The sequence below is a fragment of the Oncorhynchus gorbuscha genome, linkage group LG21 (assembly GCF_021184085.1).
Source record: "Oncorhynchus gorbuscha isolate QuinsamMale2020 ecotype Even-year linkage group LG21, OgorEven_v1.0, whole genome shotgun sequence".
NCBI lineage: Eukaryota > Metazoa > Chordata > Actinopteri > Salmoniformes > Salmonidae > Oncorhynchus > Oncorhynchus gorbuscha.
The window spans coordinates 11,105,167-11,120,080 of record NC_060193.1 but is presented as its reverse complement, the minus strand read 5'-3'; the positions used below and the strand labels follow the sequence as shown (position 1 = coordinate 11,120,080).

General features: G+C 44.5%; 1 protein-coding gene across 2 annotated transcripts; it reads right to left on the bottom strand.

Moving 5' to 3' along the window:
* Window positions 1-9,077: 9,077 nt before the first annotated feature.
* On the bottom strand, window positions 9,078-14,175 carry rasl11a (RAS-like, family 11, member A). Of its 2 annotated transcripts, XM_046320194.1 has the most exons (5): window positions 13,971-14,175; window positions 13,130-13,186; window positions 12,846-12,928; window positions 11,443-11,613; window positions 9,078-11,270 (listed from the first exon to the last, which is right to left on the bottom strand). In XM_046320194.1, exons 1-5 carry the CDS (start codon window positions 14,119-14,121, stop codon window positions 10,968-10,970), a joined length of 765 nt encoding a protein of 254 aa, XP_046176150.1. In that variant the 5' UTR covers window positions 14,122-14,175; the 3' UTR covers window positions 9,078-10,967. The 2 variants fall into 2 exon arrangements, with proteins under 2 accessions (XP_046176150.1, XP_046176151.1); XM_046320195.1 differs by lacking the exon at window positions 13,130-13,186.
* Between the last annotated feature and the right edge of the window lie 739 nt (window positions 14,176-14,914).

The following is a 14,914-nucleotide window of genomic DNA, read 5'->3' as shown; positions in this document are numbered from 1 at the left end:
TTAGGTGGTTGTAGAATTTAACAGCTCTTTTTCTTTGGTGGATTTTGATAATTAGCGGGTATCGGTGTTTGGTATTTTATTAGGATCAGACAGACCTCACCCAGATTGAGATTTGGTCCCAATGTGCTGAAGAGGCTCTTCCATCTCTCTCTGTTGAACACCTGGCTCTGGTTGCTGCATCGTAGACTGCTGGTCTTCCCTAGGATAAGAGGCTTTGTTGGCTGATGAACGTAGAAACATAACCACCTGTGCAGTTATTCTTGTGCTTGAGCCCGCTGTGATGATGTTTTTTCACTATTCTGCCCTTGAGTTGCGTTCCCATGCAAAACTAGACAGATAGCTAACAACTAAGTCTTCAATAAAACTCCCAAGGCGTGACTTTTCTTGAATGAATATATTGAAAACGTTTATGTTGTGAAACTGCAAAATACAGAAAAGAATATACTTTAGTGTTCAATTCACACCGACATACTGTAGCTGTACATTAAACATTTGAAGTTGCATAATACAAAGCACGTGCTAAGGTACCATGCATCTGGCATGATGCCAAACCATATATCTAATTGTTAACCATATGGTAATTGCTCCTTTCATTACTCTAATAATGTATAACCATCTATGTAGAATAACAAAGCATATTACACTAGAAACAGTAACAAAACTACAGTATTGTATATTTTACAATTCGTTTGCATGACGCATGAGCAAAGTAATACAGCTAACGACATACACAAAAGGCATTGCAATTTGTGAGTAAATGCAACCAACATTGATATGTAAGAAACTCTATCAATAACAAGATTATTATCATTAGCTAAATGCTTGAATTGAACTTACAAACAAATATTTTTCCAAGGCTGAAGCGTGACAAGAAATAACTACATTGAAAGACCTGCACCGTAGCCTTGTTTGTAGCTGCTTCTTTGCGTGCAAAACAAATTCTGAACTTCCCGTTTGCGTTGTCTTTCTAAGTACCAGAAAGCGCCACTAGGGGGCAAATAACACCATTGAACACAATGAAAATCAATTTAACCATTGTAATAAAATAATCTGTTATTTACATTTACATTTACATTTAAGTCATTTAGCAGACGCTCTTATCCAGAGCGACTTACAAATTGGTGCATTCACCTTATGACATCCAGTGGGACAGTCGCTTAACAATAGTGCATCTAAAACTTAGGGGGTGGGGTGAAATCCTAGGTATTCCTTAAAGAGGTGGGGTTTCAATTGACTCCGCTGTCCTGGCGTCGTGAGGGAGTTTGTTCCACCATTGGGGGCCAGGGCAGCGAACAGTTTTGACTGGGCTGAGCGGGAGCTGTACTTCCTCAGTGGTAGGGAGGCGAAGGCCAGAGGTGGATGAACGCAGTGCCCTTGTTTGGGTGTAGGGCCTGATCAGAGCCTGGAGGTACTGAGGTGCCGTTCCCCTCACAGCTCCGTAGGCAAGCACCATGGTCTTGTAGCGGATGCGAGCTTCAACTGGAAGCCAGTGGAGAGAACGGAGGAGCGGGGTGACGTGAGAGAACTTGGGAAGGTTGAACACCAGACGGGCTGCGGCGTTCTGGATGAGTTGAAGGGGTTTAATGGCACAGGCAGGGAGCCCAGCCAACAGCGAGTTGCAGTAATCCAGACGGGAGATGACAAGTGCCTGGATTAGGACCTGCGCCGCTTCCTGTGTGAAACTCTGCGGATTTGTAGAGCATGAACCTACAGGAACGGGCCACCGCCTTGATGTTAGTTGAGAACGACAAGGATCACGCCAAGGTTCTTGGCACTCTGGGAGGAGGACACAATGGAAACCGTGATGGCAGATCATGGAACGGGCAGTCCTTCCCGGGAGGAGAGCAGCTCCGTCTTGCCGAGGTTCAGCTTGAGGTGGTGATCCGTCATCCACACTGATATGTCTGCAGACATGCAGAATGCGATTCACCTGGTCATCAGAAGGGGGAAAGGAGAAGATTAATTGTGTGTCAGCAAGCAATGATAAGAGAGACCATGTGAATGACAGAGCCAAGTGACTTGGTGTATAGCGAGAATAGGAGAGGGCCAAGAACAGAGCCCTGGGGACACCAGTGGTGATGGTGAGGAGACAGATTCTCGCCACGCCACCTGGTAGGAGCGACCTGTCAGGTAGGACGCAATCAAGCGTGGGCCGCGCCGGAGATGCCCAACTCGGAGAGGGTGGAGAGGAGGATCTGATGGTTCACAGTATCGAAGGCAGCCGATAGATCTAGAAGGATGAGAGCAGAGGAGAGAGAGTTTTAGCAGTGCGGAGCGCCTCCGTGATACAGAGGAGAGCAGTCTCAGTTGAATGACTAGTCTTGAAACCTGACTGATTTGGATCAAGAAGGTCATTCAGAGAGAGATAGCGGGAGAGCTGGCCAAGGACACGTTCAAGAGTTTTGGAGAGAAAAGAAAGAAGGGATACTGGTCTGTAATTGTTGACATCGGAGGGATCGAGTGTAGGTTTTTCAGAAGGGGTGCAACTCTCGCTCTCTTGAAGACGGAAGGGACGTAGCCAACGGTCATGAGTTGATGAGCGAGGTGAGGTTGGTCTTCTAACAGGATGGCAGCACAATCCCCATTAGCTGTTGCAAAAGCAGCAGCTACTCTTCCTGGGGTTCAACACAAAACATGAAACATAATACAGAATGACATAATGCAGAACATCATCAGACAAGAATAGCTCAAGGACAGAACTACATACATTTTTTTAAAAAGGCATACGTAGCTTACATATCAATGCACACACAAACTATCTAGGTCAAATAGGGGAGAGGCATTGTGCCACGAGGTGTTGCTTTATCTGTTTTTTAAAATCCAGGTTTGCTGTTTATTTGAGCAAAATGAGATGGAAGGAAGTTCCATGCAATAAGAGCTCTATATAATACTGTACACTTTCTTGAATTTGTTCTGGATTTGGGGACTATGAAAAGACCCCTGGTGGCACATCTGGGTATCAGCCTAATTCTGGATATTTTTGTATAATTTTGCATGCAGAGTCTCAATTTGGTGTTTGTCCCATTTTGTGAATTATTGGTTGGTGAGCGAACCCCAGACCTCACAACCATAAAGGGCAATGGGTTCTATAACTGATTCAAGTATTTTTAGCCAGATCCTAATTGGTATGTCAAATTGTATGCTCCTTTTGATGGCATAGAATACCCTTCTAGTTTTTTGTGTGCTCTAGGGCAACGGTGGCTAGATGGAGTTTGGATTTGTCGTCCTGGCAACTGGACCTTTTTTGGAACACCATTATTTTGGTCTTACTGAGATTTACTGTCAGGGTCCAGGTCTGACAGAATCTGTGCAGAAGATCTAAGTTCTGCTGTAGGCCCTCCTTGGTTGGGGACAGAAGCACCAGATCATCAGCAAACAGTAGACATTTGACTCCAGATTCTAGTAGGGTGAGACCGGGTGCTGGAGACTATTCTAGTGCCCTCGACAATAAGTTTATATAAATGTTGAAGGGGGTGGGGCTTAAGCTGCATCCCTGTCTCACCCCACGGCCCTGTGGAACGAAATGTGTGTTTTTAGCCAATTTAAACGCACACTTGTTGTTTGTGTACATGGATTTTAAAATGTTGTATGTTTTTCCCCCAACACTACCATCCATCAATATGTATAGCAGACCCTCATGCCAAATTGAGTCAAAAGCTTTTTCAAAATCAACAAAGCATGAGAAGACTTTGCCTTTGTTTTGGTTTGTTTGTTTTTTGTCAATTAGGGTGTGCAGGGTGAATACATGGTCTGTCGTATGGTAATTTAGTAGAAAGATGATTTGACATTTGCTCAGTACATTGTTTTCACCGAGGAAATGTACGAGTCTGCTGTTAATGATAATGCAGAGGATTTTCCCAAGGTTACTGTTGACGCATATTCCACGGTAGTTATTGGGGTCAAAGGTGTTTCCACTTTTGGATTGGAGTTATCACTCCTTGGTTCCAAATATTGGGGAAGATGCCAGAGCTAAGGATGATGTTAAAGAGTTTTAGTATAGCCAATTGTAATTTGTTATCTGTATATTTTATCATTTTATTGAGGATACCATCAACACCACAGGCCTTTTTGGGTTGGAGGGTTTGTATTTTGTCCTGTAGTTCATTCAATGTAATTGGATAATCCAGTGGGTTCTGGTAGTCTTTAATAGTTGATTCTAAGATCTGTATTGATCATGTATATGTTTTTGCTGTTTGTTCTTTGTTATAGGGCCAATAAGATTGGGGAAGGGGTTTGTCAAAACATCTCCATTTTGGAAAGATAATTTTTTTGTGTTGTTTGTTTAGTGTTTTCCAATTTTCCCAGAAGTAGTTAGAGTCTATGGATTCTTCAATTACATTGAGCTGATTTCTGACGTGCTGTTCCTTCTTTTCCTGTAGTGTATTTCTGTATTGTATTAGTGATTCACCATAGGGAATGTGTGGATTCAGGTTTTCTGGGTCTCTATGTTTTTAGTTGGACAGGTTTCTCAATGTCTTTCTTATGTTTTTTGCATTCTTCATCAGACCATTTGTCATTGTTGTTAATTTTCTTTAGTTTTCTGTTTTAAATTTTTAGAATTGACAGGGAAGTTGAGAGGTCAAATGTACTGTTTAGGTTTTCTACTTCCAAGTTTACACCTTCACTATTACATTTTATTCAGGAAGTTGTCTAAAAGGGATTGAATTTGTTGTTGCCTAAATGTTTTTTGGTAGATTTCCACCCTATTTTCCTTCCATCTATAACATTTCTTAATATTATTCAGTTCCTTTGGCTTTGGTGCCTCATGACTGAGCATTGCTCTGTTCAAGTAGACTGTGATTTTGCTGTGGTCTGATAGGGGTGTCAGTGGGCTGACTGTGAACGCTCGGAGAGACTCAGGGTTGAGGTCAGTGATAAAGTAGTCTACAGTACTACTGCAAAAGAGATGAGCTGTAGGTGTACCTACCATAGCAGTCCCCTCGAAGCCTACCATTGACTATGTACATAACCAGCGTGTGAAAGAGCTGCAGGAGTTGTGAACCATTTTTTTGTTATGTTGTTGTAGTTGTGTCTAAGGGGGTTAAATGGGGGAGGGAATGCTGTCACCTATTGATAACTGTTTGTCCCAGTTTGCTGAGGGTGTCAGGTTCTTGTGCAGTTCTGGCGTTGAGGTTGCCACAGACTAGTACATGTCTCTGGGCCTGGAAATGACTGATTTCCCCCTCTAGGATGGAGAAGCTGTCTTCATTAAAGTATGGGGATTCTATTGGGGGGATATAGGTATCACACATGAGGACATTTTTCTCTGTTGAGGTCATTTCCTTATTAATTTCTAGCCAGATGTAAAATGTTCCTGTTTTGATTAATTTAGTAAAGTGAGTTAGGTCTGCTCTATACCAAATTAGCATACCCCCTGAGTCCCTTCCCTGTTTCACACCTGGTAGTTTGGTGATTACCAGCTCTCTGTAACCTAGAGGGCAACCAGTGGGTCCATCTCCTCTATACCAGGTTTCTTGTTGGATGAAAATGTCTGTATTTCCTGCTCTCCATCCCCTCCCCCCTCATCCCAGATTCTCTCATCCCAGGAGGTTATTCTCTTTCTCCCTTGCCCCCTCTCTCTCTTCCCTCTCTCTCTCTATCTCTCTCTCCCTCTCTCTCCTCTCTCTCTCTCTCTCCTCTCCTCACTCTATTTCTCTCTCTCCCTCTCTCTCTCCTCTCTCTCTCTCCTCTCTCTCTCTCTCTCTCCTCTCTCACTCTCCCTCTCCTCTCCTCACTCTATTTCTCTCTCTCCCTCTCTCTCTCTCTCTCTCTCTCTCTCTCTCTCTCTCTCTCTCTCTCTCTCTCTCTCTCCTCTCTCTCTCTCTCTCTCTCTCTCTCTCTCTCTCTCTCTCTCTCTCTCTCTCTCTCTCTCTCTCTCTCTCTCTCTCTCTCTCTCTGTCTCCTCTCCTCTCTCTTTCTCCTCCTCATCCACCCCCTCAACTCATCCCAGGAGGTTATTGTCTGGTTGAGTGTTCTCCCGGTCTCCAAACCACCACATCCTGCCTAATCTGATAACGAGAGGCGCTGACAACCTCGCCCTCTCTAACACACTCACACACACACACACACACACACACACACACACACACACACACACACACACACACACACACACACACACACACACACACACACACACACACACACACACACACACACACACACACACACACACACACACACACACACAGACACACACACTAACGAGACCAACAGCTGTTCCATGTACAGCAACACGTTCCTTTAGAACTCATTCCATGTTCCATGTTCCATGTTCCATGTTCTAATCCCTCTCATAATGAGCCTTCCCATATTCATCACATTTTACTGAAGAGCTCTCCCACAACTATCCTGCTTTCACAGTGATAGAGACATACTAGAGATGCTAGTTTACAGGTCAAGAGGAGAAGGAGGAAGTTGGAAGCTCTCCCTCTGATGGTAAGATTCAGAGGGTAAACTGATCCTGGATCCGTCGGGCAGATACTGCCCCAAGCGAGGGCGAGGCCCATTATCAGAAGACAGGAAGTTATCAATTTGATCTGTCAAGGAGAATGATCTCATTGGTTAATCTGTCAAAGGGAGTGATCTCATTGGCTATGTTGTCAACAATGGTGGTGAGGGACAGGAGAGAGTTGTCTGGTGGAAGATGATAGAGGAGATCGTCAATAACTGCTTATTGCGGTATAGGGAAGGTAAAGGTTGTTATCACACACATGGACACACCCTCTTTGAGATGCTTGACAGAAAATGATTAATAGCTTTTTTTGTGTTATGTTTTGAAATAAATAGCCCTTTATTGAATATTTTAGTCAGTTGGCAAAATGTAGCTTATTGTTGTACCATTTCAGTAATCTTTTCTTTTTGGTACTATTGCAACCAAGCCTCCCAGATGAGGCCCAAGGCGACAGCACCAGTTCCACTGCAGTCCCAAGAGGAATCCAACAACAAACAAGACTGTATCCATCATCAGGCCATGTCAGAGACTGTTACATTCTCTCTCACACACACACACACACACACACACACACACACACACACACACACACACACACACACACACACACACACACACACACACACACACACACACACACACACACACACACACACACACACACACACACACACACACACATACATACATACACACATACACATACATGTACACACAAACACACACACACACACACACACACACACACACACACACACACACACACACACACACACACACACACACACACACACACACACACACACACACACACACACATACATACACACACACACACATACATGTACACACAAACACACACACACACACACACACACACACACACACACACACACACACACACACACACACACACACACACACACACACACACACACACACACACACACACACACACACACACACCTTGAAAAACAAGGAAGGGAAAGATCAACAGAGTTGACGTGGAAAAATTCCCAAATGTGTCAATCTCCACAAACTCAGACAAACACCAGAATGATTCCTCCCGTGGACCTAGTAAAACAGCATATGGAAGCTATTCAACTTCCCAGGTAGATTGGAGCTCAGAGAGGGAACGAGGCAGACAGACAGGATTGTGCGTGTCTATGTGTGTAAGTGAAAGAAAAGGGGAAGAAGGAGGGTTTATGTTCATCATTCAATACTGAGCCTTCGGGATGTGTGTGTGTGTGTGTGTGTGTGTGTGTGTGTGTGTGTGTGTGTGTGTGTGTGTGTGTGTGTGTGTGTGTGTGTGTGTGTGTGTGTGTGTGTGTGTGTGTGTGTGTGTTCTTGTGAACCATCTGTGTGTATTTATGCATGCAAGACAGGCAAATGTGTTTCTGCTAATGTGGGAACTGGTAACCAGAGGCTTTCACAGATTCCCATTCATTCCTTATCTTGTGTGTGTGTGTGTGTGTGTGTGTGTGTGTGTGTGTGTGTGTGTGTGTGTGTGTGTGTGTGTGTGTGTGTGTGTGTGATCCACTGTGGGCCAAGGCCAACTAATAATAGAGGAACAGTTCGTCCTCACCGTCAGACAGTGATATCCATGACAGATTTGGCCCTCTGTGCTGTGTGAGCCCTCAGGAAGATACTCTGAGATAAAATAATGAGATAATACAAGACTTGCAGAGAGCTGTGTTCAGAGCTCTTCTTCTATGGTGGGCCGGGTCATGTTGCTACTGTCAGAGCTCTTCTTCTATGATGGGCTGGGCCATGTTGCTACTGTCAGAGCTCTTCTTCTATGGTGGGCCGAATCCATGTTGCTACTGTCAGAGCTCTTCTTCTGTGGTGGGCCGGGGGCCATGTTGCTACTGTCAGAGTTCTTCTTCTATGGTGGGCCGGGCCATGTTGCTACTGTCAGAGCTCTTCTTCTATGGTGGGCCGGGGGCCATGTTGCTACTGTCAAAGCTCTTCTTCTATGGTGGGCCGGGTCATGTTGCTACTGTCAGAGCTCTTCTATGGTGGGCCGGGGGCCATGTTGCTACTGTCAGAGCTCTTCTTCTGTGGTGGGCCGGGGGCCATGTTGCTACTGTCAGAGTTCTTCTATGGTGGGCCGGGTACATGTTGCTACTGTCAAAGCTCTTCTTCTATGGTGGGCCGAATCCATGTTGCTACTGTCTGGCTCATCTGGTAGGTATTCAGACACACTTGGAGGGAAATAATGGTAAGGTTGCATCCCAAATGGCATCCTATTTCCTGCATAGTGCACTACTTTGAACAGAGCCTATTCTGGATATAGTGTGTTACTTCTGACCACCTGGGCCCATAGTAGTGCACTATATATGGAATATTGTGCCATTTGGGATAAAAGCTTAAATATGAAGTGTTTGTTACTATTTGTAACATTGGTGTCATTATTGGTTGGTAAGTCACGCTGTGGTATTACAGTGGGGGCTGACTGTTGGCTCTGGGAGGATAGCTGGAATGAGGGCTCCGGTGCCAGGGGCATACCGGAAGAGGGTCTTTATAATGGCTGTGTGTGTGTGTGTGTGTGTGTGTGTGTTGCTGAGAGACAGGAAGAGAAGGAAATTAAAATGGTTGAAGAATGAGATCAATTACTTCTCTCTCATTTTTGACGTCAAACAAGTTCAAATTTCTTTATTAGCATTTATAAACTACATCTCAAACCTCTTGGTCGTGTTAAATAGAGCAATCACAGCAAAACGGCTTAGAACACTTTGCCGAGGAAAAAATAAAAGTGTTTCTAATAGAACAAGTCCAGGTAGTCCCTCCTTGTTAAAGTCCATTTTGTCCCTAATGAACATGACCCAGCAAAGCTATACTCAGCCACTATAGTGAAATGAATCCTTCTACTGGCACACAATGAGACTGATTCATTTTATAGGTCAAAGGACAGAGGTTAAAAGTTTGTGGTGTTTGTCTCTCTATGTAGGTGGTTGGGGGCAACGACCAGATTCACAGAAACCAGTTCCAGATGCTGAGGAATGTGTCGTTATCGGAACACTGTGCCCCAGTAACCCTAACCCTGACCCTGTGCCCCAGGCGTTCTTGTGTGTATCCGTGCGAGTCTGGGGGAACTGGGCGCTCCCTAACCTCTGGTGTGTTCCACAAAACTCTGACACAGCAGATAGAGGTGAAAGGTCATGAGAACTCCGATTTGACATGTCTCTCCAATGGGTCAGTCCCAAATGGCTCCCGATATAGTGCACTACATTTGACCAGAGCCCTGTGGGTAGTGCACTATATAGGAAATAGGGTGCCATTTGGAACACAAGCCCATGTCCCCTTCCTCTCTGGCTTCTTATAAAAAATATATATCTGTCCAAAATGGAGCCTGTGTACCTGTTGCTCTAAAGGGCCCTGACTAGGGTGGCAAAATTACAGTAACTTTCCCCCCCCAAATACCCCCCGGTTTTCCAGAAATCCTGCCTATTCCCTCCTGATTCCAGGAAACTTCCAACTGGGATTTCTGGTAAACCCAAAAATGTAGGAAAAGTTAGCAGACGTTTGCAAGCAGTATCCCTAGGCCTGACAGTAGTTTGGCTGAAGTTCCCCCTATAAGCTCTGATATATCATGCTAGTGCTAATGGTAGGGTAAACTGATCTTAGATCTGTGGTTAGAGACTGTTCAGAGGGAATCAGGTTGGTTCAGATAAGTACAGACCAGGATGGTCCTCTGTAGCCCAGCAGGTAGAGCATGGCGCTTATAATGCCAGGGTTGTGGGTTCAATTCCCGGGACCACCCATAGGTAAAAATGTATGTATGCATGACTGTAAGTCTCTTTGGATAAAAGAGTCTGCTAAAAACAGATCATATTTAAAATGTCAAAGGACATGTAATTGCTAAATAAACATTTGATTAACCATGACCTATCCACATTTTTCATATTGAAAATATATTAGTTGCTTCTCAAACGCACCCAATTCCCTACATAGTGCACTACTTAGGCCCTGGATGAAAGTAGTGCACTAAATTGGGAATAGGGTGCAACCCATCGGTTTGTTTTGCTTCTGGGTACAATACATTTTCAGATGACATTCATTCAATACAAATGTATCAGAAGCAAGAAGAGTAGGCTAGTGTGTGACAGCTCAGATCGAATAGCAGATCTCAGAGTAGCCTGTGATTGGTCCGTAGGCCTGTCAGTCAAAGTCAGTATTTCAGGCTCCTCTGTCACCATTGGTCAGATTGTCAGAATGGTATGTGATGTCACAAGCCTCATAGCACACTGTTCTGTTGGTAGTATTGGGCCTTGCTGTCTCTTTGCCATTCCTTCCACAAGGGGAACCTCTTTATCTTAATGTTCCATTCCAATCCAAAGAAATACAATATCCGTTGTTTCCCTCTTCTCACTGTTCCAACGAAATGCTCCATTTGAAAAAAAAGTGTTCCATTCATTATCATACAACGACATCACAGGAGAGTCAACTGGGCTCAATCCAGAATTCCAGAACCAGAACCAAAAAAAATAAGCATTTTTTCCACCCATTGTCATCACAAGGTGTTAGTAGAAGACTTTCCCTTAGAGGACAGCACCTGTCGAAACCTCCTCTTCAGCTCCTGCATGTTGGGGGACTTGGGCCGGGCCAGGTGCAGCCCCCCTCTCCTTTTCTCCCCGTTACCCCCGCCCAGCGCCCGGCTCACCTCGCCACAGAGGTGCAGGAAGGCAGCGTGGACCCCCTCGTGGTTCTCCCTGGCAGACGCCTCAAAGTACGGCCCACCCAGAGAGGCTGCCAAAGTCTCGCCCTCGTCAGCTGGCACCTGGCGGGCACGGAGGAGGTCGCTCTTGTTGCCCACCTGGGAGGAGAGGAGAGCAGGATTAGAGAAATGTTAAGGCGACATCCAGAAATACTTCCTGATAAAATAAAAGGTTATCTATTTAGACACCAGTAAGAGAAGGACATACTTGGAGACTTAAATAAATAATAATAAAAACATCAAGCTCTCGTAATATAACAGTCAAACCCACCAGTATGACAGGTATGTTCCCTGCAGGGTGGATGCGTCTGACGTGCTGGTAGAGAGGCTGTATGGTTCTATAACTGCTGTGGTCGGTGATGGAGAACACCAGGACGTATCCATCCGCCCAGTAGATAGACCTGTTGATCTGCTCCTGACAATATAGCCCCTCTGCATCATCCTGGGGGGTGGGGGGGGAATAGAGGGGGGGGGGGAATAGAGCATGCCACATCTGTCTGTCTCTAATACTCAAAACCCACTGGTGCAGACTGATGTAGACAGTGATACCTGCCCTCCTACACTATTTATTAGTGTGATTATGAGAAGCCTGCGTGTGGTTGTTACTCTGAGATTATGGAGAACACAGACAGAACGCCAGACCTCTTTACCTCAGATTGTAGTTTTGTTTACAAAACCAGGCCTTTGAACAGGTGGTTAGTTTTCAAAGTGAGTTTGATGAATGAATGTGAGACTCCCTCAGGGAGTCACTGAACTCATCACAATCACTACAGAGAGTAGAGAGAAATGTCTGGGATATGCCCTGATACTGGATGTAGGCTCATGTCCACAAAGGGTCTCAAAATAGGAGTGCTGATCAGGTCGTAACCTGCCCATATAATCTCATTCGTTGTGATCTAAAAGGGCGTAACTGATCCTAGATCAGCACTATATTCAGAGGCTTTATAGGGGCCCTGGTCTACTGTAACATGATATATTCTTACTGATAATGAAGAATGCTAAGTGAGGAGATGTTTCCACTTGTTATATCCAGATCTGGGTCAAACACACACACAGGCTACTGTATGTCAAATACACACACAGGCTACTGTATGTCAAATACACACACAGGCTACTGTATGTCAAACACACACACACAGGCTACTGTATGTCAAACACACACACACAGGCTACTGTATGTCAAACACACACACACAGGCTACTGTATGTCAAACACACACACAGGCTACTGTATGTCAAACACACACACACACACACAGGCTACTGTATGTCAAACACACACACACACAGGCTACTGTATGTCAAACACACACACACAGGCTACTGTATGTCAAATACTTTTTACAATTGAACCAATACAATGGAATAGTCAAAGTGCGGTCTGCTTGATGACATCCAGAAAGAGGTTAGAAGACCTCTATCCTGAGGGAGACTTGGCATGTCATTTAAAGTATTTGACCCCACGTCTGGTTAGATAGACCCCTAGGCTGTAGCGAGGAGCAGCAGTTACCTTTAGACTAGAGAGACACTGGGGTGTTCCAAATGACACCCTAAATCGCAATGTAGTGCACTTCTTCTGACCAGTGCACATAAGGATCTGGTGAAAAGTAGTGCACTGTATAGAGAATCGGGTACCATTTTGGGACAAATCATTGTGTGTTTAGAGAGACCAACCTGTAGAGAGACACAGGGTGTGTCCTGAACCTGTAGTGAGACCTGTTCTCCATCTAGATTGATCTTTCTGGAGTAAAGGGCCCCTGGAAAACAGAGATTAGCACCACGCATGATGGGTAGACATGCAACAAATGAATGATGAGGCAACACATCAGGATGCCTTGTACTGACTGATTGTTTTTAAACACAGGAGGCTATAGTAAACTAGTGTGTGGCTACGTTTTTACAATGTGAAATGACAGATATTATATGAGTGTGCACTGTGAGAATGATACAAATCCTACCTGTGTTTGCCTCATAGTCCCCAATGAACCTCTTGGTCAGAAACCTGACTATCAAAGCTGAAACAACGAGATGAATAGTCTCCATTGAGGAACACCTTGAGAATAATACTGCAGGCTACATATCTTTCATTGTTGACATGGCTCTTTAGGTGGTAGAGACGAGCTTCCCATCAGTCTGTCTGCATCCAGATACAAATTTGACCCTATTGCCTACGTAGGGGTTTAGTTAAAAGTAGTGCACTTATGGGCCCTGGTGAATTGTAGTGCACTATATAGGGAATCGCAGGCGACACTGTTTACCACTAGCTGTCCAACCTGGCACACCAGACAGTGTGTAGCCTAGAGGCCAATCCTACAGAGTACAGACATGGCCGAATACAATATCTAAGTCACATGTGTCAAACTCATTCCATGGAGGGCAGTGTCCGCGGGTTTTTGCTCCTCCCTTGTGCTTGATTGATGAATTAAGGTCACTAATTTCTAAAGAACTCCCCTCACCTGGTTGTCTAGTGTTTAATTGAAATGAAAAAAGAAAAACCCGCAGACAACAGGCCCTCCATGGAATGAGTTTCACACCCCTGGTCGAAGTGTTAGGTGGAAATATGAATAGGTACAACTGGTTTAAAAATCGACATTGATAGTCTGCATAATTGGATTTGTAGCCAATCCGTTTGACAAACTAATACAAATTCATTATTTTCATTCTAGCCTCCATTCTCTATTCGCATAGGAAAATTACTTAAAGGTCTAAAATTGATAAACGAAATGTATGTACACACACACTTTCACATTGATTCTCGTTTAGCGCACTACTCAAAAAGTTATTAGCCATGTTCCCTACCTGTTTTCCCGACGTTGCTCGCTCCCAAAACCACAATCTTAACGTTTTTGTTGGGCACGCAGTCCAGAACGGGATACTCCGGTATTGGAACTAGCAGAAAGTTGCTAGAACCACTATTCATAGTTCTCGGTGGGTCGACAAGAAGACGCATTTAGAAGCCCCTTGTGAGTCCAGTCTGCGAATGCCGTTCCTCTTTCTCCTCGCCCCCCGACTGCTAAAATATTCCACCGTCTCTCGATACACCCGATCTCGATAAGAACATAAATTATAATCGTCTCCTCTGGCTGCTACTTCGAAACAATCATGCATACCGTTTGAAGATCCCTTGCATTGAGTTCCCAAGCAAATGGACCAAATCAAGTTTCTTTTGGCGCCCGATCCTAGACCGTTAGGCAATCCGATTGTATCCTTGGAACCGTTATTTCACATAGGATAAATAGAGACAGAGCACCGAACTGTCATATAAACCATGAAGGGCAGACAAGTCAATCCCGCCACTTCCCGAGCAATTGTTAGTCAAGAGAGAGAAGAGTCAGACAAACCGGAGTGGGATGAGCGAGAACGGGGCGTGAATGAGTAGCCTAGCAGATTTGCTGACAGCACAACCCCTACAAATCGCTGACCTGTTAGCATCTGGCCATTTTATCGGTTTAGGATAGGCAAGCATAATTGTGCATATGATATCATTTTGGGGGGTCTTTTCCCCAAATTATTAGCCTACATTTCAAGACAGTCAAATAGGATTCAATGAGTAAATTGAATCAATTGTTGGAATTGAAGGCTAAACACAAACTATTTTAAGAAATAGGCCTACAGAGTCATTTAGTTAAACCATTTCCACATATTTTGGACGGTTTGACTCTGTTCTTTGTGACCATGCAGTGGTAGGCTAGACTACAATTTAGTTTTGCTGTAATGTATTATTTGCCCGACGACCGGTCAAT

Excerpts from the sequence above, each read along its gene's own strand:
- rasl11a (XM_046320194.1), bottom strand. The coding sequence starts at position 14,121 with ATGCGTCTTCTTGTCGACCCACCGAGAACTATGAATAGTGGTTCTAGC. Across the intron at positions 12,929-13,129 it reads GGACTATGAGGCAAACACAG|GGGCCCTTTACTCCAGAAAG; the intron begins GTAGGATTTGTA and ends TCTGTTTTCCAG. Across the intron at positions 11,271-11,442 it reads GGAACATACCTGTCATACTG|GTGGGCAACAAGAGCGACCT; the intron begins GTGGGTTTGACT and ends CTCTCCTCCCAG.